Genomic DNA, 23,249 nt, shown 5'->3' with positions numbered 1-23,249 from the left:
TTGTCTGCTTCCATCCTTCCTTCCTTGTTTTTCTTGATGTCTATCCTTTATCGTCCAACTCACCATATGTGCTAGCTGCAGTAACGCTATTAGTAATGTATGTGAATATAGTCTGTGTTGGTCAAGTTAAAAATATGAAAATCTGGTGTTGGGTGTATAAAGTAATTCACAAAGTTCACTTTTACCACCATCTGCCCCCGCCCCTTTCCTCCAGTGATGGAAAGCACTTTCACTCATGTACAATTATGAGTTTTTTTACTTGAATATTTCCACATTATGCAACGTCTACTGCACTACATTTCAGAGGGAATTATTGTACTTTGTATCCACTACTACAATTATGTGACAGATAATAACAAATTACTTTGCAGATTATGATTATACCTAGGGCCTACAATGATTATTTTTAATTTAAATTATGAGACTACCCAGCAATATGTTAAATAGCTTACTTAAAAAGTAGTTCCCCATTGACCAGTTACAACATTAAAATGCTGCTTACACCTTAATGTATCAGTATAATAATTTCAAAGGGACCAATCTGCGACTGCATAATAAACACTAATGTTTAAGCGCATTTTGCTGATAGTAGCCATTGACTTTAATACTTAAGTAATGGATTTGAATATTTCTCAACCACTACTCACCCCCATCTACACTTTCAATGTATGTGCCAGTTTCACGTGTTTAATTTCCCCCCAAAATACAGTTAATGTGTGTAGGCTACATGTAATTTCTAGGCATTGCATTTAATCTTACTCATTTAAATCAGTTCATCATAATTGATTTGATCCATCACTGATTTCACTACATCCTCACCTGTATTTCAGTTCACCCATCTCATTGTACTAGTCTGCAGTGAAAGAGGCAAAGTGTAGGCTATCTAGCCCAACACTAATCTGAAAACCTTTTTCTCGCTCTAGGCTTATCATTTCCCTGCTGATGGGGAATTTAGATTGTGTGCCCTGCAGTCTATGCATTCATTCATGTTGGTGTTTATATGTGTGGGATGAGGAAATGAGCTTGTCTGGAGTCTGCAGCCAATGAATGTGAAGTCCTTCTCTTTTATTTCCAAGTTGTGGCTAGTAGTATCATAAATACTCTTTACCGCTCATCCATTTGGTTTTTGACTTAATATTGCACTGATGACCTGTGACCCTGAAAAAAAGGCCCTGATGAAAACAATGTGTTCTTATGTGTTTTGTTCTTGTTCCATTTTTATACGCATCGGGTTTATTTGCCCATTGTGGTCAATGTTGCAAATCAATGAGCAGTACTGACAATTCTATAGCAATATTGGATTTGAATATGATTTTTGCTTTTGCATCAATTATTTTGATTTATCTTTTTCTTTATTAGAAGGATTAGCCATAAAAAAACTGGTTATTAAATCAATCAAAAAAGTATTAAATCACAATATATCTGATATAAAATCACATGTAGTAGGCCTATAATATGTATCTGCATTGTTCAGCCCTAGTTCAGAGGGTAGACAAAACAACAGGAACACCCTTTAAAGCAAATCAGTGCAACAACATGACAAGCTATAGGCCACATATACGCCTACTAGAACATACAATAGAATAGAAGAATACAAGGTAAGATAATTATTTTAATGAGGCCTTGAATAATTTGACCTGGGGCTCATTAACTGTCATTATCATATCTGTTAATCAAGCTCTGAAGATTTTATGGATAATGTAACTAAGAAACTTTTCGTGGAAATATTCCAAATGTGTATTTGACTTAACACAAGTTAGGCACAGTAAAAACACCTTGTGTTACAGGGAGTTAGAAATATAGGTGTTGGCGTTGTACCTCTAAATGTATATGCTACTGTGACTTTAAAGGGGTGTTGGTTCGCTGAGAGAGAGGTAACAGATTAATTTAGTCGCTAAGAACACAGCTCACATCTCGGAGCCTCTCTGCCTTTTAACCAGTGTTGTCTTTATTGCTTTCAAGAAGACATTCTCCAAAAAAGCCGTGCGTGAGTCAGCCGCTACACCCTTCCTGGAGCGATGGGAGGTAGACTACAGACGCCGTTATTATTTTTCTGTCGTGAGCCTGTCATCAGTTATTTCCCACACAAGCAATCTGATCTGCATATTCATTATGTTTTCTCTCGTGACAGAGGCCGAGACGCGTCAGAAATTGCTGCGCAATGTGAAGAAAGAGGTTCGTTTCATTTTATTTATTTCTCGCTCGTCACAGTTTATGTTGGCGATGCAAGCAATGTGTGTATGTGTGTGTGTGCGTGTGTGTGTGTGTGTGTGTGTGTGTGGGGGGGACAGGGGACATCGTTCATCGGGTTTGAGCCACGACTACGCCACAGGCCTGTTTATTATAAAATTGTCAGTTTATTTTACATAATAAAAGCGGATGCAATTAGGCGGCCCGTAAAATGGCATGTTTTTGACTGCTTTTAGACTGGCGTAGATGATGGTGACGATAATAGTCATGATGATGATGATGATGATGAGGATGATGATGATGATGATGATGATGATGATGATGATGATACAGAAGATGGTGGCGAGGATGCTGATTTTATATCAGGTGGAAAACAACACATTTAGAACGTGTACAGATAGGCCTACATTTGTTTCTATCCATGCACCTGTTTTTTTCATATCCTAGATTAGTCTCTCTCTCTCTCTCTCTCTCTCTCTCTCTCTCTCTCTCTCTCTGAAGAAATAATGGTTAAACTGACATTTCTATAACGCACCATCTATTATTCAAAACTAAAAGGTGTGACCTTGGCATCTGTTTCACTGGCATTTTAGTGTGTACTCTAGATAGCAGCCATAAATGCAAACTAGTCCAACCCAATCTGAGTGATATATTAGTTAATTATGAGCCATTTGGACATAGAAATTAAAAACGGACGGGACACCTCAGACCTTTCCAAACTGCTCAGTGACTCCATGACTCCCTAGTGAGAGAAAACAGGATGTTTTATTCATTGCTGCTGAGAAAGGCCGGTGTTTCCAGTCTTATCGTGTCCGTGCTCCCCCTCACCTGTGACTCATTGCCTCTCAATCCAAATCCATGACTCTGGGGCTAGATCCTGCAGCAAGGAGGGGCTCTGTTGTTGTGATATATAGATTTAAAACATATATACAGTAGGCCTAACGAAAATAATTGATTTTCAGTATTTACATTTGTGCCTGTTTATTACAAAGCAGACTCTTTCAGGATGTTTATTCATATGAAGAACAGGGACATGGGGCTTCTCGATTATGGAAAAAATTATGTTTAACAATTGTGTGGTCTACAGCTATCTCATCTGCAGTTCTGTGATTCAGTTTTTTGTACATAACTCAGACATCAAAAAAGGGTGGGAAAATAATCTTAATTCATTGTCATACATTACAGACACAGAGCATCACACTTAATTCAGCCATGTTGTGTATAAACATAATTACTTTGTAAAACATGACCTTTTTTTTATTTTATTTTTTTATATAATTTTATGGTTTACAAGTGCATTTGCTAAAGTAAGTAACAAGCAATACTTACTTCAGTTAATTGTCAACCTCTAAAAATGTATTCATTGATGATGGGGATGACAGGACTGACAACAAGCCAGAAAAAGCAGACATTTAATAGAATTATCTCAGGTTTGGCTTGGAGACAATTGTATAAAAGAAAGCCATTATAATGGTCTTAAGATATGTGCATTTACCTGGCAGGAAGAATCTTGCGCTGTAACACTACAGACTTGCCAAGTGTAAGATGCAGTGTTTTGGGGAGTTTGAGCCATTAAGATGCTATTGGACTATAGAGGATATTTTGGCCTCTGCAGCTTCAATTGCGACCATTTAAAAAACGAATTTGTTTCTCGCAAGTTCTCCAACTTTATGGAAGTGCATTACTTAATTGCTGGAGTGCATCTTTTAAGCTGGAGAAGAAAATACTTTTGGGGTACTTATTTGATAGTGCCTGCCCTATGCATGTCAGTTGCAATATTCCCAGAGGATCAGTCGTAGTTGTCAAGAACCAAATTCCTCCAGAACATCTAGAAACAGTAAAAGAACAAAACAACATGTGAGACTTGAGGGAAATCTCAGGGTTTCTACACTCTGCAGTGCCCTGCTACGCCCTGCTATGTCCTGCTATACCCTGCACTGCCCTGCTATGCCCCTGTAACGCCCTGCAGTGCCCTGCTACACCATAAACTACTACAACTACTATTTCTAGTCATAGTTCCATTATCTATATTGTGACTATCATTGTCACTGTTCATCACACCCTCAACCGGCACCGTCAGACACCACCTACCAAGAGCCTGGGTCTGTCCAAGGTTTCTCCTTAAAAGGAAGTTTTCCTCACCACCCGAGGTTTCTCCCTAAAAGGGAGTTTTTCCTCGCCACTGAGTGCTGGCTCTTGGGGGAATTACTGGAATTGTTGGGTCTTTGTAAATTATAGAGTGTGGTCTAGACCTACTCTATCTGTAAAGTGTCTTGAGATAACTTGTTATGATTTGATACTATACATTTTTTTTTATTTCTTTCCATGCTCAAGTTGAAGTTATGAGATCTGAAAGCAGACAAAAAGACTGAATGCATGTGTTATAGTTTTAAAAAGATTCCAACATTTGTGGTGCTTTAGTTTACACAATAATTTGCTCTTTATGTTAACCTCATAAATGTGTTGTGGAACTGGAATGCTCCTTTGTTGCTCATCATATCGTCTTGTAACATATTCCCCTATTGCATCCTGTTGTGCTTGTTGTTTTGACTCTCTTTCACCTTATGTAACTGTGTCAGACAGATTAAGTCTTGTCTCACCGTGTACCTTTCTCTCTTAGGTGAAACAAATTATGGAAGAAGCAGTAACGAGGAAATTTGTGCACGCAGACAGCAGCCACATCATATCCTTCTGTGGTGAATGTTTTTTTTGTGATTACACTGCACAATAAGCCATCTTTCTCGGGCAGCAGGGTGTTTCAAAAATCAGGGTACATGCTGCAGGCCTTTTCCATTAGCTTTAATGCTTAACATTAACTTAAGAATTGTAAGTAATTTTGTGGCATCATTTTGTTTTGTGCATCTTAAAAAAATGTCTTTTTGCTAAAATAGTTCAGCCTTTTGTATCCAATTTCAGAGATTAAAGCATAGGACATGGTGTAAGCCACAGGATTGTAGTTGTTACAACCACATTGACATGTACAGTGCAGATGGTTGACATCAATTTGTGACCAGATTCCTACGAGTTCATAGCCTGACGTGGTCATACTCAGATTCTAGTCAGACCTCGAATGTTGTGGGCGGGGCTAAGTTCGGCTGGCATCCAGGCTAACGAGTTCATGCTCAAAATGGTCCATTACAGTCTGTTCAAGCAATATAAATCCTAACAATTTCTTTTCATAATGCTATCATGTCTTTGTATATTTAATAATGTGGATGGATGGATGTAGGCTAACACCCTTTAAAGGTGTTGATACTAACAAGGAGAGAGGCATGTGTGATGCACATCCCTCATATCCTAGCAACAGGAGACATGTGTTAGGCAGATTTCAGTCTATTTCTACTTGTGCCACCTGTGCTTGCTTTAATACAATTATTAAGGCTTGAAGCTTTCACAAAGAGGAAATTATATTGGGTTCATTAGGTGAAAACAAAACTCAAGGGCAAAAGAAAAATATACAACCTTTAGGAAACAATAACACAAATAAAATTGAATTGGAGAAAATAAATCTAAATATTGACTAATGCTCTGTGTGTTTGTGTGTGTAGCTGTAGTTGAGGCCTGCATGCTCCACGGACTGAAGCGTCGTATTGCAGGCCTGCTGTGCAGTAACAAGGTCGCAGCACTCTTCATGAAGGTTGCAAAAACCTTTTCTCCTGCGGAGGACCTCTGCCACAAGGTCCAGGAGCTGGAACAGCTCATCGAAATCAGGTGAGATGTTAACCTCCCCCTGTGAGATGCCAGTGACATTTGCTAGTTTTGTATATCTCTCCCCATTTGTGTTCTACTTTTATGTGTGCCTTGTCCTCCTGTCCTATATGTGTTTCTAATTTCTAATAACAACCTAAACAGACATGTCATCTGTCAGGTTTCTTTACTGTTTTTCAGCAAGCAGAACAATTCTTCACTGAGTAATGACCGCAGTCGGCAGTCCAAGTTGGCTTACCTCCCTCCTCAAGCACTGAAACACCTGTGGATCCGAACTGCCCTGATGGAGAAGCTCCTGGACAAGATAATCCTGTACTTGGTGGAGAACAGCAGGTATTTCTTATACATCATTCAATGCAATTATAAGCTACTGGCTATAGAAGATTATATCCTCTATTCAGTACCATAATTTTGCCTCTGTAAGAACTGGTTCCTTTACCGATCTCAGAAGCAATAGTAGGTGTTGGTTTTTGTTTTTTGTGCATCTCAGCTTCAACGGTTTTCAACATCTTTAATTTTATGCAAAACATTTTATTGTTCTAGCTTTTCTGCTTTCTCCTGACACCGTATGTCAACATCCCATATTATGCGGTTACAGCTATGATATGCAAACAGGAAGTTGGTTATGATTTCAAAATAGTCAAATGTTCTAAATATTGTTTTCTGCAGTGCCTTCTATGAGAAAGAAGCCATGCTGATGGATCCTGTAGATGGACCAATTCTTGCATCTCTATTGGGTATTGATAAACCGCACTAACCGTCACATGGACCACACTAAATCTCTAACTTACTAACTTTTAGTTTATATTATTCAGAACTCAAAATATCTGAATTACTATAAACTGATAAATCTTGTTTTACAGTTGGCCCTTGTGCTTTGGAGTACACCAAAGTTAAGACTGCAGACCATTTTTGGACGGACCCGTCTGCTGACGAGCTTGTGCAGCGGCATCGCATCCACAGTGGCCACTGTCGGCAGGATTCACCCTCCAGACGGCCTGCCCTGGTGAGATAGTGACAGACTTAATTGATTTTACTTGAAAATTCAGCTCTTAGTCTGGTTACTGGATGTAGAGTGCTGGGATAAAGCCTGACATCCGGCATGTCTCTCACGCGCAAGGTGTCAAGCTTTCTTCTGCCCTTCCGCTGACACAGCGCTGTGGAGATAGGGCTGGCTATGCAAGATTTTTCGACTATAAACTACTGTGTGTATTACTTCTGATGTCTTCTTAACCTCTATCAGATCCAGAAGAGACAGTCCAGTGGTAGCATGGATGATCGCCCTCTCATGTGGGTGAGAGACTATGTTGAATCACTCCACCAAAACTCCAGAGCCACACTTCTGTTTGGAAAGAACAATGTCCTGGTGCAGCCGGTACATGTTTTCCTTTTGCCTTATATCTTTTAATACAATAACCATACAATCCTTTAAGAGAGGCTTGTTTAATTTCTGGGGGACTTGGGTGCATCTGTTAACTGATTCCTACCTAAATTATCTAAATCGTATTGCAGATATGTTGTGATTTGAAAGCTCTAACTTGTGTCTGCAGAGAGATGACATGGAGGCCATCCCAGGCTACCTTTCTCTACATCAAACTGCAGACCTCATGACACTGAAATGGACGCCCAATCAGCTGATGAATGGCAATGTGGGGGAGCTAGATTCTGAGAAAAGGTTAGGCATATGAAACCCAATCTAATAAAAACCAACCATTTTTTGCATAGTTGACTCAGTGGCTCATTTTCTCTCATCCTTCTTTCAGTGTGTATTGGGATTATGCTATGACAATTCGTTTGGAGGAGATTGTGTATCTACACTGTCATCAGCAAGGTACGGTAATCCCCTTATAATGTTTTAGTTAACAAAAGTAGGAGTTTTAAGAGTTATTCATCTTGCTATTCATTGTGTTAATTTCTCCAGTGAACAGTGGTGGGACGGTAGTTCTGGTGAGCCAGGATGGGATCCAGAGACCTCCTCTACATTTCCCCAAAGGAGGCCACCTCCTCCAGTTTCTCACCTGCCTGGAGACTGGCCTGCTACCTCACGGACAGCTGGACCCACCGCTCTGGAATCAGAGAGGAAAGGTCAGCATGAACAGAGGATAATGAAATACCTCTGTGGCCTCCTTGACACAATGATGCTACAATTACCTACAACTTTGATCTTTTGTAACAGTCTGTTGCCTTTCCATTATCAGGGAAAGGTTTTCCCCAAACTGCGAAAGAGGAGTCCTCACGGCTCATGTGATTCTGTATCCGATAAGGAAGATGATGAAGCAACCGATTATGTGTTTCGAATCCTCTTTCCTGGCAGTCAGATGGAGTTCAGTAAGTGTCTTGAATCTTCCTAACGCTGCCTCCCTGAAATAATCTAATAAAACATCATCATCAATTACATCTACGCTTGCATTACTCTCTTAATAATGATTTACAGATTAGAAAATTTCAGTTTGGATAAATCTGTTTTCCCTACGCATATAGTCAGTGTACATTTTCTAATGAAATTCTCTCTACTGCTACATTTCATATCTGCCTATTTAGGGCCTGTGTGTCCATTTCACATTATAGACAATAAGGAGACTTTGCATGGACATGCAGTAATTTGTAAGCCACCTCGCCATCTCCATCCTTTCACTTGGTTTGTTTTTTTCCATATTTTATTTAATTTTGTTTTTCCATTTTTCTTGTTATTTGCATACATGCACTGTTATGTCCACATCTATTGGAATTTCATCTGATTTTACTTGCTTATGATGATGACAGTATCAACGGTAATGATAAGGGCTTTCATGCTGTGCAGTGGCTCTGGAGCTGATGGACCAGGGCATGAACATGTGGCAACCGACACCCAGAAAGTCCTCATGCTCCTCCTGCTCACAGAATGGCTCCTCTGATGGCTCTCTGCCTAATGGCTGTAATCAGGAAAGGTAAGTATTCCCTTGGGTCAGGCTCAAATATAAATTCAGATTATTCCGGTGGACTAAGTTTGTGCCATTTTCCTTTTCTACCAGGGCTCCCTTAAAGCTCCTTTGTGACACAATGAAGTACCAGATAATCTCCCGTGCTTTCTATGGATGTGAGTACAAACAACTGTTGGTTAACTGTCATTCATTGGGAACTCATTTCATTCCCAGGGAAACAATAGAACATGTCTTTATGAAAATATGTATCTTTCCTCTCCAGGGCTTGCATACTGCCGTCATCTGTCCACAGTTCGTACCCACCTTTCTGCTCTGGTCAACACCACTATAGTTGACCATAGTGTGCCATGTGATGCCCGAGGAGGCCTCTCTGTGGAGGTTTGGGGCCAATTCCTCAAGGACAGCTCTGTAAGATTCACACCGAAACACTATCCCATGAGATATGTTTTGCTTTTAATTAACAGTGTTAAATGGTTCTCTTAAGTAGTGTGTGATTTCAGTGCGCATTGATAAATACCAGACTTAATCTTGTCCAGGCGTATAAGGAAGAAGAGTTACGCAGGCTTGTGTATTTTGGTGGTGTGGCTCCTTCACTACGCAAAGAGGTCTGGCCCTTCCTGTTGGGACACTACCAGTTTACCATGACTGAGAAATGCCGGCTAGAGGTAGTGCTGTCAGACTATATCATTATGTGGTACACATATAAACCATTACAATATTTGTTTACAAAAGGTTTCTGTTTCAGATTGACGAGCAGATGCGGACCATGTATGAGCAGACTATGAAGGAGTGGCATGGTTGCGAGGCCATTGTCCGCCAGAGGGAGAGAGAGAAACATGCTGAGGCCATCGCCAGATGTTCGTCTGGAGCCAGTGTGGAAAGAGGACCAGTGCAGCGGGACTCTACCATCAGTACAGATGCAAGTTTGACCTTTTGGCATTAAATGTGCTGCATTATGTAACCATTATGACAACACACAAACTGTTTATAGTATTATGATACCATTTCTAAGGAAGTTGCTTGACAGTTCTGCTTTTTGTCTCTTGTGTGATGCTTTTCTCCACTCCAGTCATCTCTAAGTTGCAGCTCAGATCAACAGAATTTCCACTCCCAAAGTGATTCCACCAGCAGCGCACAGGTAGTTTCTCATAAGCATGAACATCACAACAGTTATCTCTAACGCCAGTGTTTTTCCCATGTAATAAGTGTTAGCCCACTTATTACAACTTATATATAGTTTACTATAATGTCCTCCATTTTCCAAAGCATATCATTACGTTATAGATTGATTTACTACCTTCCATTCAAATTGAGTTTAAATCAACTTGCAGAAACTTGTTTGGTATAGGTAAAGAGTGATATTAAATGCTTTATCACCTTAATTATTTGTCACAGTTATGTTATTGTCAAACATGTCTGACAATTCATAGTTCACTGGCAAAACAAAAGTCACATTGATGAGCTGTGTTGTCTGAAAGTTAAAAATGAAAGATAAATATTCTAGAGTGGCTCTGTGAGGCTTTTAGTTTTGCCGGAATTTTGTCATTACTCATTCAATGGACAAACTGATTTTTTTTTACCAGATGGTGGTGGTAGATGAAAAGTCAGAGGATTACCAAAATTATTGTTGTTGAGATATTTCTCAGGATGAGTAAAAGCTTTGACTTGCAGGTGGCACTAGAGAAAAGGTCAGGGGATCCACCAAAGTCAATAGGTGTCATCCTCTGGGGAACATGAAAGTCTGTACTAAACTTTAATCCATCCACAATCCATCCAATAGATTTTGAGATATCTCTGTCTGTACCAAGCAGTGGACTGCCATTGCCATTCCCAGAGCCATGTAAGCCAAATTAGATGCAATGTTCACTGTGATGGATTACATATTACATTGTATGCACATTTCAAATCTCAAAAAGACATTCATGCAGTAATGAAATAGATGGAAACCAAATGCTGCCTTGAAGATTGTATTAGAACGTACTTTACGCCTTGGAATATTTGCAGCAGTAGTATATCTGATTTGTAGCTAACGGGCTAACACATGCAAAACCATTGTTGTAACATTTGTCCATGTCATTGCTATGGGATATAAAATGTATTGCATGTTCACCACTTTCCTTTGGTTACCAGGTATGTGCATCGGTTGAGGCAGTGGATCAGATTGAGACTGAGCCCAAGGCTGAGGAAGGAGAAGTACAGCCCAATAATCCACTGAAGGACATCACAAGTGACACTGCAGACACCTCACAACCTCCCTCTAGCAGCCCCTCCTCCACAGGTCTGTCAAATCAATGTCCAGTTTCAGGAAACAGCCCTCTTGTAACAAAATCAGCTGTTGGCTCTGCACCCTCTCAGCACTCAGAGGAAGCATCAGAAGTCTTACATGACAAAACTACAACTGGCTCACAGTCAGGAGGGGAGGATGTAATGGACCCATTAGCCAAGGACGAGGTTTCAGAGACAAAGATGGAGACAGTCTCAGAAGGTGAGGTGGTTAATGACTGTGGGATCAGTAAGTCACGAAAGACATCTGAATCTGAAGAAAAACCTGAAGTAGAAGAAAAAGATATAACAACAAATGGGAAGTCTGAAGATTTAAAAGCAGTAGACACAAATATGAATTTAAGAAGTGTTCCAGAGAGCACTAATGTTCTAAAGCTAGAAACAGAGATTCATAATGAATATTTCCAAGCGCCTCCACTCGGGCAGACCTTGACTTTTCAAGCACACAAGAGCAAAGATCTGGAGTCATTATGTCCGCCGGTGCCTATTGCAGAAAAAGATACTAATCCAGAGAGTGAAAAAAAGCCAGAGATTTCTGAAAAAAAGGCCACAGATTCAGAAAGAAAGGATGCCGTAGCAACAGTTTGTGACGTGGCTGAAATAAAAAAAGCTACAGAAATTCCATTTGAGAAACCTGGTTCAAATTCACCTGTCAGACAAGTACTGAACGCTCTCCAGTCAGCGTCAAGGGGCAGCCTTTCACTATCGTCCCACTCTCGGCAGTCTCCAGACACCGCAGATTCAGATGACTCTCCTTCTGCCCTGGAAATGGAGGACATTCCTGCAGGGACATGTGTTACGTCTGACGATATCAAGACCAGGCCTTTGGCAGGTCTCGCTGCACCCCTTGTCTCCCTTGCGCAAAGACAGAAAATGGCATCAGAGGACCCTGTCCTAGATCACCATCTGGACACAAGCTGTAACACCAGTCCTGAGGGCACCGACCTGGGCCTTTCTGAAGAGGAGCCTGAGATGGAAAATGTGCTCACTGAACCAGAGTCTGCAGAGGTGGGAGGAGACACCAATCACGACGAATCCTCAGAAGAACAAACTTATTCTGTAAGCATTACACTTTACATACAGACATACTTCTTCTTGTGATCATCAGCATGGGCTAACATAATTCACTATTATTTTTGTAGCAAGAAACACTGGACATGTACTTGATCAATTTACATCGCATTGACAAAGATGTAAGACGTTGTGACAGAACATATTGGTACTTCACTCCTGAGAACCTGGAGAAGCTGCGTAACATTATGTGCAGGTAAATGTGCCACCCATGCTAAATATCTCTGAAATTTCAATCCAAAAACAATTAAATCTGAAAAATTGAGTCAGCTGTGCAATAAAATCTGAAAAATGTGGTTGTCTTTGCAGTTACGTGTGGCAGCATCTGGACACAGGTTACGTCCAGGGCATGTGTGATCTGCTGGCTCCCCTACTGGTTATTCTGGACGATGGTCAGTGACACTTAACTGCAAACTCTATTGGTATACACTTTGCCTAAATGTACATAAATGTCTAAATTAGTCACTTTTTTAAATGTGTGTGCGTCCCAGAGGTCATGGCATTTAGCTGTTTCACTGAGCTGATGAAGAGGATGAACCAGAATTTTCCTCATGGAGGTGCCATGGACTCTCACTTTGCCAATATGCGTTCTCTTATCCAGGTATGTGTATATATGTGCACCAACATACATGTGCATGTATCAAAGCTATAGAGTAATGATGACAATTTGTTTTTATACCAAAAGATCCTGGACTCTGAGCTGTTTGAACTGATGCAGCAGAATGGAGACTACACACACTTCTACTTCTGTTATCGTTGGTTTCTACTTGACTTCAAAAGAGGTGGCAAATGCAGGCACCATGACATTTGCTTTAATTACTTCTTAAAGAGAATTTAGCATTTTACATAACGTGATACTGAATGTAATGTGTTTTGTTTTTTTACACAGAAATGGTGTATGATGATGTGTACTCTGTGTGGGAAACAATCTGGGCAGCCAAGTACACCTCCTCTAAGCACTTTGTGCTCTTTATTGCTCTGGCACTTGTGGAGATGTATAGAGACATCATCCTAGAAAATAACATGGACTTCACAGACATCATCAAGTTCTTTAATGGTAAGACGAGATAAGAGAAAAACAAATGCTACAATATGGTGGAAATAATGTTATCAATTACCAGAGCTTATGTATAAGTACACTAGATTGATATACAATTCTCAGTTGATCATCAGTTGATTTAGATGATATTTCAGCTGTGACAATATAGGATACTTTCTTAGTCAGGAGAAAAAAAAACTATTAAATAATATCAATATTATGAAGCAATTTACCTCCTGTAAGTCACGATGGTGCTTAAATTCTCTTCTCAGAAATGGCAGAGCGACACAACGTCCCGCAGGTCCTGATGATGGCTCGAGACTTGGTCAACAAAGTGCAGACGCTCATAGAAAACAAGTGATGCAGGATGCCGCTGTTCTGCTGCTGCTCCCATGTTTCTTTGTGCAAGTTAAATTGTACATTAACACAATAGTCACGTATTCAAGAGGAAAGGAATACATGTTAACAAAATGTAGTGTTTGGTAAGTACTGAAAAGACAACGGGTCAATATTCTATGATGGTTGCACAACATCTTCTTCCCAGTTGCTCCTTTCTATATTCAGGGGAGATGCAATTGTTGCCAGTAAATTTATTTTTAAAGTGTTATTGTTCACCTAGTGAATGTACCCTTGTTGAAAAAGCTTCAGGATGTTGTTTATTTTGCCTTAAATTGAGCCATTTTTCAGGGATACAGCAACGAAATTCTTCAAAGTATTGTTCTTCAAGGTTGATTTTGTTTAATTATACTCACCACACATCTTGTGATGCACTTGAGTATATTTTCATGAATATAATTTTTGCTGACATTGTAGCTACCATGATTAGACACTGAATATATTTTTAGTAATAATATCTGGCATTATTAGATGATTTGGTTTTGTAAACGTCAGAGGTACAGAAGGTTGTGTGCTCCACGTAGCATGTGTGGTTTGCTTCTCGATAGCCATTTTGAGGACCACTTGCTGGCTTCTCTGAGGCTTGATGGTCCTCCTTCTGTGTTTGCCTCTGATGCACACAAGCTTGCAGGATATCCAGACCAAACCTGTGAACTCTGTGCTGTCTGGCATGATTGCACATAGTTTGCGCCATGTCCTCTGGTACCAAGTTCTCATTCTTTGTGTTCCTTTTATTTCTGATCTCCTCTATGCATTGATTAGCTTTCATTGTTGTGCAGATTGGTTCTTGATACTGGTTCGAATGGTTAATGCAGATACTCTTCTCACCTTAAATAACACAATGCTGCTCAGGCTGCAGAATTTAGCTTTACAGTGCTGACAGACTCTACTTCCTTGCAGCATTGCAATAGTTGCTTTGATGGTTAATTTTGATGTGGTAGTAAAACTAAAGGGGTGAGCAGTGAGGGCAGCATGCTTCCTTTGCACTCGGTACTTCTGTTTTTCACTTTCACCTTGAGATCATAGTTATCGAGTTACTAGAGTTATTAGAGTTTCATAGTTATCTGACTTTGTCTTGCCCTGCCAATCTTGTCTCGAGTTAACATGAGAAAACGGCTCTTGGTTGCCTTGTCTTTAACACACTCAATTGCGGTGTTTTATATGGCCAAACTTTTGGCAAGAAGTCTTAAAATAATTGTTGATATTTCCTGGGGTAACTGTGCATTTATCTTCATTATTACCTCAAGATCCCAGTGTTCATGCCTGTTGAAAAGGAGCTCTGCTTGCTGAACCTCATTTAAGTCTGCCAGTCATTTGAGGCTTAAGCCAGTATTACATTTATGGATTCACTTTAGCCTCGACAATTTTCCTCAGCTACATTTTGTTTTCTGTAGAGCCAGTGTAGCCAGAAAGCACCTTGATAGGCGTACGTCCTTCCTTTATTCAATTGAAAAAGCAGCCAACTTTTGCTCTGCCTGATGGATTTTATCTGGTGCCCTCCAGTTCCTTGGAGGACTTTTTGGCCAGACTGTAATGGTAACCAGATTTACTAGTGCACACCTCCTCTCACAAGAGTTTCTGTCCATTTTAGTACAGTGCTGCTTATACTGTTGTAACTTCAGCTACTTGTAAATGTGATCTTTTTGAAGCCCTCATCAGGTTTTCACAGTCTAGTAAGTAAGATCAAGTTGTTACACTTAAAGGGTTAGTTCAGTGGTATGTAGCCATGCAGTTCATTTTGGTTTGGTTTTGGCTGAAAATGAACTTTTAACGACATTGTATCTTTCCAGAAACAATAATAATAATAATAATAATAATAATAATAATAATAACTTTTATTTATATAGCGCCTTTCATGAAACCCAAGGACACTTTACAGAATTACAGTGGCTATACAAAGGGAAGTTGTAGGCTGTGGTGAACAAGTGGTGTTTCAGGAGTTTTTTTTTTAAATGTCCAGGGATGTAGCATTTTGCAGGCCAGTGTCTGAGGACTGCAGGTTTCGGGGTGGGGTGTATGGATGGAGGAGGTCGGAGAGGTACAGTGGGTCCAGGGCATGGAGGGATTTGTAGGTGAGAAGGAGGATTTTATATATGATGCAGGACTTAACTGGGAGCCAGTGAAGGTGGATGAGGGTTGGGGTGTGCTGCCCTGTCTTGGTGTGGGTGAGGACCTTGGCGGCAGAGTTTTGGACATACTGGAGCTTGTCTAGGGTTTTGCGGGGAACCCCAGACAGTAATCCATTGCAGTAGTCCAAATGGGAGGTAATAAAAGCATGTATGAGGGTTTCTGCCACAGAATCAGAGAGTGATGGCTGGAGACCTTGATGTCAATAGATTAAATTGGTCAAATAAGGTCTCATAGTGCCTCCATTCCAGATGGATGTCCTAAAATCTCAGCAGATACAAACAAAACTATCTACATGGCTAGATAACAGTATAAGTATGTCGGAAAATATGATTTATTGGTGCCACTCAGTTTTAAAATAGCCAAAACACACCCATGTTTGGTTCACTGTGGCTTAAATACCAGTGTTTCGTTATCACCGCTAATGTGTCAACATAACATGCCAACATGGATTATTGCTGTTTGTGTATTGCTGTTTGTTGTCAGAAGATTTACTGTGTACAATGTGTCAAAAAGAAACTAAGCTCTTACATATTTATTAAATGCAATACAATGTCTGTATATGGGCCACAGATTATAATGAACAGAAAGATAAAAAAATATCAAATTTGATTTGTCACATGAAATCGTACGGGGTACAATTCCAGTGAAATGCCATTGGAAATAAATATTTATTTTCTTCTGTCTTCTCAAATTGTCATCTGGTATAATTCATTTATTGCATATTAAAAATATTATATTTTGCATTCCATGTGCCTCATGTATACTTCAACACACTTTCATACATAAGTTAGTATATGCCTTGTTTAAAGTCACTTGGCTTGTTTGTACACTTTGCCTTTAAAGGATATTTTTTTTTGTTCCTGTACATTGTAAAAGTTTTTTGTAGCGGTAATTTATTTCTCATCTATGGAGATGATGAGATCCCTTCCTCATGTGATTTTAATAGAAGAGCTAGAAAACAACAGTCCTTATTCTCTGCAAAAAAAATTCATTCCAAAGTTAAGCTCAAGAAAGATCCCCCTTTATCCCTCTACCACAGCTCATATATTGTCTGGCAGAACACAGAGAGAATATCAAAGCCTGATACTAGCTTCTGCTCAACTCAGAAACTTGTCATGGCTCCCACAACAGGGTTACATTTCTAATCACGCTATACAGTATCTTAGATTAAGGTCAAAAAAAGCTACATTTCAGATATACTGTATGTTCACAGACCATATTATTTGACAGCTTACTATTCAAGTAATTTACTGCTTGCCTTCATCAAAATCGGACTGAAATCTTTAGGACAATGAATGGAACAGCCAGTAAAAGTTTGCATTTATTGGTAAAGAAAAAAACAACAGAGATGCATACAAATTATAGTCCACCTACAGGCCACCTCGGTCAGAGGTTCACACATTAAAAATATAATCTGACAGGCGAGGCTCACAGTCAACTTGTGTCACTACTCTAAAAGGCTCACTAATTTTACATGTTTTAAATCATAGTAGGATATTGATTAGCTTCACAGGTTCTTAGATTGGCAAAAACTTCATACTTAAAGCTACAGAAATGCGACATACAATAGGGAAAATCATGTCAAGATTTAAGAAGCAGTTTGACCATAGATTGATAGCTGCAGGATTGTGTAAATAATTAGTTTTGGACAATAACCATTGCAATTCCTGTCAAGGTATGACATCATTCACAACCCACGATTTCTTTATAAAAGAAATCTCCAATTTGTTATATGATAATCAAATCCAATTACCTCACTTCAAAAAAATAATAAAAAAAATCCTGATAACACATATGGGTGTTACAAAGAAAAAATGTTAAGGCCGTGGGGAGGAGCAGGGGTTGTTCATGTGATCATGACCATGGAATGTATGTAGCAAGAAATAACAATGATCTATCCTACAAAGAGGCCTGGGGTTTAAAAAAAAAAAAAAGAAGTAGAAGAACAAAACATTTTCCCCAAATCCTCTATAACTGGTGGGCTATTCTACCGGTAATGACGTGGCGGGGGGCTATGGTGCTGTGGAGGGTGCCTCCTGGGGGGTGGACTATGGCGCGACATAGTATGACGTGGAGGCGACTGGTAGCGTGGAGGCGGGGATCCTCTGTTATGGTAGGGAGGTGAATAGCGACCTCTGGATCTGGAGCGGGAACGTGACCGATTCCAGTTGGGAGTGCCCCTCTCCTCATAGACGCGGATGTAAGCAGTCTCACCCTGCAAAAGGAAAAAATATATAGGCCATTTGTTGCTTTCACCATCTAGGAGGATAAGGGACAATTGAATCTCATCAGCACTGGAACTCACTTGATGAGAGCGAAACTCTGTTCGATCCAGTCTGCGTAATGCGTACTCCATGTCCTCTCTACGGAGAAATTCCACCACGCCCTCTCCATCACGCTGCACATCTGCAAAACAAACATCTCCTGCCTCACGCATATGATCCTTCAGATCCTGCCAGCTCCCAGTTGGTGGTAACCCTGGAATGAGAAAAATATGTGATATGTGAAGGGGACAAAACTTACTTTGTTGCTTTAAATTACCTGGCACTTTCAAATCATTACATTCAAAAGTTACGTTTTTGGCCAAAGTCTAAACCCTTTGGGGTAAACAACACCTTTACAAATAGGTTTAAAAGACATTTTATGAAGCATGAGCTTAACAATTGAAATTTAAAAGCTCACATAAAATAATTGGATGAATGTTTCAGTGAACCCCAATATGTTTAGACCAGTACCCCAGTGTTGTAGTTCCAGAAATCTGCTCTAGTATGACCGGTCAAGTCAGGCAACTATATAAATCTTAGACTTTAAAGGGGTTGGTCTTAAATAAGCAGTCTAATTCTACAGCTTGCATAAACATGCTTGTATAAACACGAGATAAATGTAGCACACAACAAACGATATACAAAAATCCCACCTACCAGTCACTATAGTCGGTGTTTGGGGTTATGCAGCCAAAATGACCGGTTTTACTGGTTTGTTTTTAAGGACTTAAGGAGCTGACTTGACCTCATCCACTTAGTCTCCTTGACTTCCAGTCCGCCATGAAAGAGAGAGACATATCTGCCTACAACTCATGACGTCCTCTACTAGTCCCCTTGTCCTCCAGTCCGCCATGAGGGAGAGAGACATATCTGCCTACGACTCAAGACGTCCTCTACTAGTCCCCTTTTCCTCCAGTCCGCCATGAAAGAGAGAGAGACATATCTGCCTACGACTCAAGACGTCCTCTACTAGTCCCCTTGTCCTCCAGTCCGCCATGAAAGAGAGAGAGACATATCTGCCTCACGACTCATGACGTCCTCTACTAGTCCCCTTGTCCTCCAGTCCGCCATGAAAGAGAGAGAGACATATCTGCCTACGACTCAAGACGTCCTCTACTAGTCCCCTTGTCCTCCAGTCCGCCATGAAAGAGAGAGAGACATATCTGCCTACGACTCATGACGTCCTCTACTAGTCCCCTTGTCCTCCAGTCCGCCATGAAAGAGAGAGAGACATATCTGCCTACGACTCATGACGTCCTAAGTCCCCTTGTCATCCGGTCCGCCAAGCGAGAGAGACATATCTGCCTACGACTCATGACGTCCTCTACTAGTCCCCTTGTCCTCCAGTCCGCAATGGGAGAGAAACACATTTGCCTACGACTCATGACATCCTCTACTAGTCCCTTGTCCTTCGGTCCGCCATGAGGAAGAGAGACATATCTGCTTATAACTCTTACGTCCTCTACTAGTCCCCTTGTCATCCAATCCGCCACGAGAGAGAGAGAGAAACATATCTGCCTACGACTCTTACGTCCACCATGCTACCAATCCCCTTGACCTCCAGGCTGCAGTGAAAGAGAGAAATATGAACTGGCTATGACTCATGACGTCCACCTACCAGTCACTATGACCCGGAATTCAGATCTTCGGGTTGGGGGTCCAAATCTTCCCCTAGGTCCTCCTCCTCCTCCTCCTCCTCCTCCTCCTCCTCCTCCTCCACGTCCTCCTCCTCCTCCTTCACCACCACCACCTCCCATTGGACCAAATTTAGCACCAGAGGATCTAGGATACTCCACACGCAGCTTGGAGTCTCCATATCCATATCCATTTCTTCCATAGACAGCATCATCTGCATCCCTAAGAGAAGAGAGCAAAGAACTCCTTACGAAAGTACGCTTGTTTCACTAACGGACATAGACCTGGAAATTCCGTCTCCATCCATTCCCTGCTGCCAGTCACTGGAGATGATATTATAGAACTAAAAGGTATCCAACAAGGGGAATGTGATTGGACTTGCCAAAGACCATCCCTAAAACTCACCGTGGGTCTTCAAATCGGACGAAGGCAAAAGGGATAGTGCCTCTATTGTTCTTCAATTCAATGTCACGGATTTTTCCATATTTGTAGAAGAGATCCTCAATGTCTCTCTCCTGGACATCCACAGGAAGATTCCCCACATAGATCCGCCCATCCGACATGGTGGTTGAGTAGGTAGCACTGCTGACACAGAATGGGGGCACCTGGAGACTTTAAGATCACTTCTTTCTTTCAGAAATAGCTGTGGAAGTTGTCCTTATCTTAATCCTAGTTCCAATCCGAAACTTAGTCCATCCGCCTCCAATTCCTTAATTTAGACAAAAATAAAAAACTCTAAACCAGGGATGCAGCCGTGATAGTAGCAAATGAGTTCAAAACACGGCACAGGCCCTCGGATCAAAGCCTGAAAACTTGAAAACACAGGGTAATGAATAGGGGTGTAACGATACATCGATCTGGATGGATATATTTTTATAGAAAGTAAACCCACTTAGTTAATTTTTGCTTATTATTAGCGCCCCTGTGAAAGTGTTTGTTCCAAAAAAAAAGTGGCAAAACTTGTTTATGGCAATATTTACGTCATTTGGACAACGCTTTACATTCTGATCCTTGCATGTTCATTTTGCACTAAAGTTCGAAATGATAGAAGGGATAGAAGATGCTGGCCATATCACCCAGCCCTAATTCTTAAACTCAAAAACATATAGTTAAAATTAGCTTACAGTGCTCATATTATGCTCATTTTCATAATTGTATTTAGAAGTTATATCAGAATAGGTTTACATGGTTTAATTTAAAAAAAATATATATATTTTTGTTGTACTACACATTGCTGCAGCTCCTCTTTTCACCCGTGTGTGTTGAGCTCTCCGTTTTAACTGCTGAGTGAGGCATCACACTTCTGTTCAATCTTTGTTGGGAGTTGTACATTCGCAGTAGCTAGGTAAGGACTACTACCCAGTCAGAAGCAGAGTATGAGGGTGTGCCATGCTAGCAGATAGGCGAGCATTATAACATGCGTTGTAAAGTGACGCACATTCGTCCCGGAAGTAAAGGCTGGACTACAATAGAGCTGTTTGGAGCAGTTTGTGAACAATGTTTTCTGTTGGCGATGGTAATTGCCTTTGGGGTGGACTTTGGGCTTTTTCACTTTCTAAACCTATAACCTGCACAAAAAATGTATATAACACAATAAAGGAAAGGAAAAAAAAGCCAACAAGCATATTATGAGCACTTTAAGCATTTTCCAAAGTTATAAGACTGTACGAACCCTGCTCATAGGTTGTCAGTTGGGTTGAGATCTGGTGACTGTAAAGGCCCTGGCAAATGATTCAAATGTTCATCCTTATTATGTGCCCCATTGGCAAGCATCTGCATGTGTTCTGGTACTTGACTCATTTGTTCAGGTATTACCTTTAATGTGTCACCTGTAGGTATTTACTACCTACCAGCCTTCCAGAGACGTAAATTAAAACAAGTGCAAGCTTGCTAGTGCTATAAAAAAGGAGTTATATTTTGACATTTTGTACACCTCATTTAAAAAATGTACAATACAATGCAAACCTAACTAGTAGCCTTTCATATTAACATAGAGTTTAATCAATATACCACTGATAATGTCCCGGACAAATTAAGATTTTAACTATAACAAATAGCTTCGTTTCAATACACTGTACAGACAACGGGCTATTTATTAGTATTAGGTTAATCGTGGTGAACGCGCAAGGGCATTTCACTAACATTAAAAATATATATTCCCCATGTATAACGTTAAAAAAATTAAAATTATATATATATAAATATATATATGAATTCATTTTGTTTCCGGTGTTGCCCCGTCGAATAGTGTTTCCCATGGTGGCGACCCGCCTCCGTGGTTAGGGATAAGGTTTGGTTCAGGTTAAGGCAGGGGGAAAACACATACCGACGGGGTAATAGTCTTCGACACAACACCGGTCCTTGAAATTCGCGTAGGATAAAACAACAGTTGGTGAACCAACCAAACCGGTTAAGTTAGTTGCCTGCCAGTTGAACATTAATGTTGAGAAGTTTATGATTGATTATATTAATACGTTAGCTACAATCTTGAGAGCTCCTGGTTAACACCATAGTGTTAATAACGTTAGTGGTGTTAACGTTAGTTTTACGGCAGCAAGCGAAGGTGGTTGCCAATTATTAATCGTAGTCTCTTAACTGTGTTAAGGCTACGCTAAACTGCGTTATCCTGCAGCTGCCTAGCTAACTTTAGCTAGCGTCGGTTAACGTTATACGATAGGCTGATTGTCTTACAAACAGTTTTTGCAACGACGCAGCTACTACATCCTTAGTAAGCAATCATATAATACATTAACCGGACGGTTTGGCTTGACTGTAGCTTGAAAGTTAGCCTAACGTCGTTAGCCGAGACGTGTATCTTTGTTGATAAGGTCAGCTAGACGGGCTGACGAGCGTCTGTTTCGGCTAACGTTGCAATGCACCAATATTTCTCACACTTAAAGATACAAATAACTGCTCAGTACACATTAAATGCATGCAGTTAAAAGCACTTAAATTACCAAAAGGGCGATTACCTTTAAAAACAAGTAAGGGCGCCTCCTTTCGTAGATTTAATGCTAACAGTTCCACACGCTGCACTGCTTCCGTGTTAGCAACAGCAAGCAGCTAGCTGTGGCTTCTTCTAACCTACTTCGCATTTCCGGAAGACAGTAGTGAGGATTATTGCACTGCTGCCTCCCATCGGATAGAAAAGTAACATGTTATTAGCTTTTGTATCCCAACCATGATCCCAACTCATAATAATGCTATACAAGTAACGTTAGGGTTTAACTCCTAGCTTAGCTGTATCCAAAAAACCGTTGTAAATCGTAAAAACACTCGAGACTATTCAGCATGTTGTAAAGGTACCTCTCTCACTTCCATGAGCAACCAGAGCAGCTGCTGAAACAGCATCACCAACACACTGATATCCTATTTACTTTACCTCTGTGTTGGCTCCATCATGTTCTGGTTGGTTCTTTTTGGAAGTTTCAGAGATAAGGTCTCTGGTTGTGTTGCTACACAACCAGTTACAAAATACTTTCTTCATTGCCATTCTGTGACAATTGCTCTGACAAGGAAACAAATAGTTATCATATTCATTAAGAAACACAATTAATAATGGCAGCTACTGGTAAAAACTTACAGTAATATTGTTGTCATGGTCATAGTAAT

At 40.4% G+C, this 23,249-nt stretch overlaps 2 protein-coding genes across 7 annotated transcripts; one reads left to right on the top strand and one right to left on the bottom strand.

Moving 5' to 3' along the window:
* The first annotated feature begins 1,912 nt into the window (after positions 1-1,912).
* Positions 1,913-16,361, top strand: sgsm1b (small G protein signaling modulator 1b). Of its 3 annotated transcripts, XM_028602611.1 has the most exons (26): positions 1,913-2,025; positions 2,132-2,175; positions 4,811-4,886; positions 5,739-5,901; positions 6,079-6,231; positions 6,568-6,635; positions 6,762-6,904; positions 7,142-7,273; positions 7,449-7,573; positions 7,662-7,729; positions 7,820-7,983; positions 8,097-8,226; positions 8,699-8,825; positions 8,910-8,974; positions 9,082-9,227; positions 9,356-9,484; positions 9,565-9,738; positions 9,889-9,957; positions 10,600-10,659; positions 10,950-12,161; positions 12,245-12,369; positions 12,483-12,565; positions 12,665-12,774; positions 12,859-12,955; positions 13,063-13,230; positions 13,485-16,361. In XM_028602611.1, the coding sequence occupies exons 1-26, from the start codon at positions 2,019-2,021 to the stop codon at positions 13,571-13,573; spliced, it is 3,927 nt and encodes a 1,308-aa protein (XP_028458412.1). In that variant the 5' UTR covers positions 1,913-2,018; the 3' UTR covers positions 13,574-16,361. The 3 variants fall into 3 exon arrangements, with proteins under 3 accessions (XP_028458412.1, XP_028458411.1, XP_028458413.1); XM_028602610.1 differs by lacking the exon at positions 1,913-2,025 and having other exon boundaries at positions 2,107-2,175; XM_028602612.1 differs by lacking the exons at positions 1,913-2,025; positions 10,600-10,659 and having other exon boundaries at positions 2,107-2,175.
* Positions 16,362-17,046: 685 nt separating this feature from the next.
* Positions 17,047-22,792, bottom strand: srsf9 (serine and arginine rich splicing factor 9). 4 transcript variants are annotated; one of them, XM_028602165.1, is made up of 5 exons: positions 22,610-22,792; positions 20,043-20,346; positions 19,621-19,859; positions 18,044-18,216; positions 17,047-17,953 (listed from the first exon to the last, which is right to left on the bottom strand). In XM_028602165.1, the coding sequence occupies exons 2-5, from the start codon at positions 20,198-20,200 to the stop codon at positions 17,726-17,728; spliced, it is 798 nt and encodes a 265-aa protein (XP_028457966.1). In that variant the 5' UTR covers positions 20,201-20,346; positions 22,610-22,792; the 3' UTR covers positions 17,047-17,725. The 4 variants fall into 4 exon arrangements, with proteins under 4 accessions (XP_028457966.1, XP_028457968.1, XP_028457969.1 ...); XM_028602167.1 differs by having other exon boundaries at positions 20,043-20,242; XM_028602168.1 differs by having other exon boundaries at positions 20,043-20,222.
* Positions 22,793-23,249: the final 457 nt, after the last annotated feature.

This window comes from Perca flavescens, chromosome 16, assembly GCF_004354835.1.
Source record: "Perca flavescens isolate YP-PL-M2 chromosome 16, PFLA_1.0, whole genome shotgun sequence".
NCBI classification, from domain to species: domain Eukaryota; kingdom Metazoa; phylum Chordata; class Actinopteri; order Perciformes; family Percidae; genus Perca; species Perca flavescens.
The sequence above is the reverse complement of the archived record's forward strand: the minus strand, read 5'-3'. Positions and strand labels throughout refer to the sequence as shown.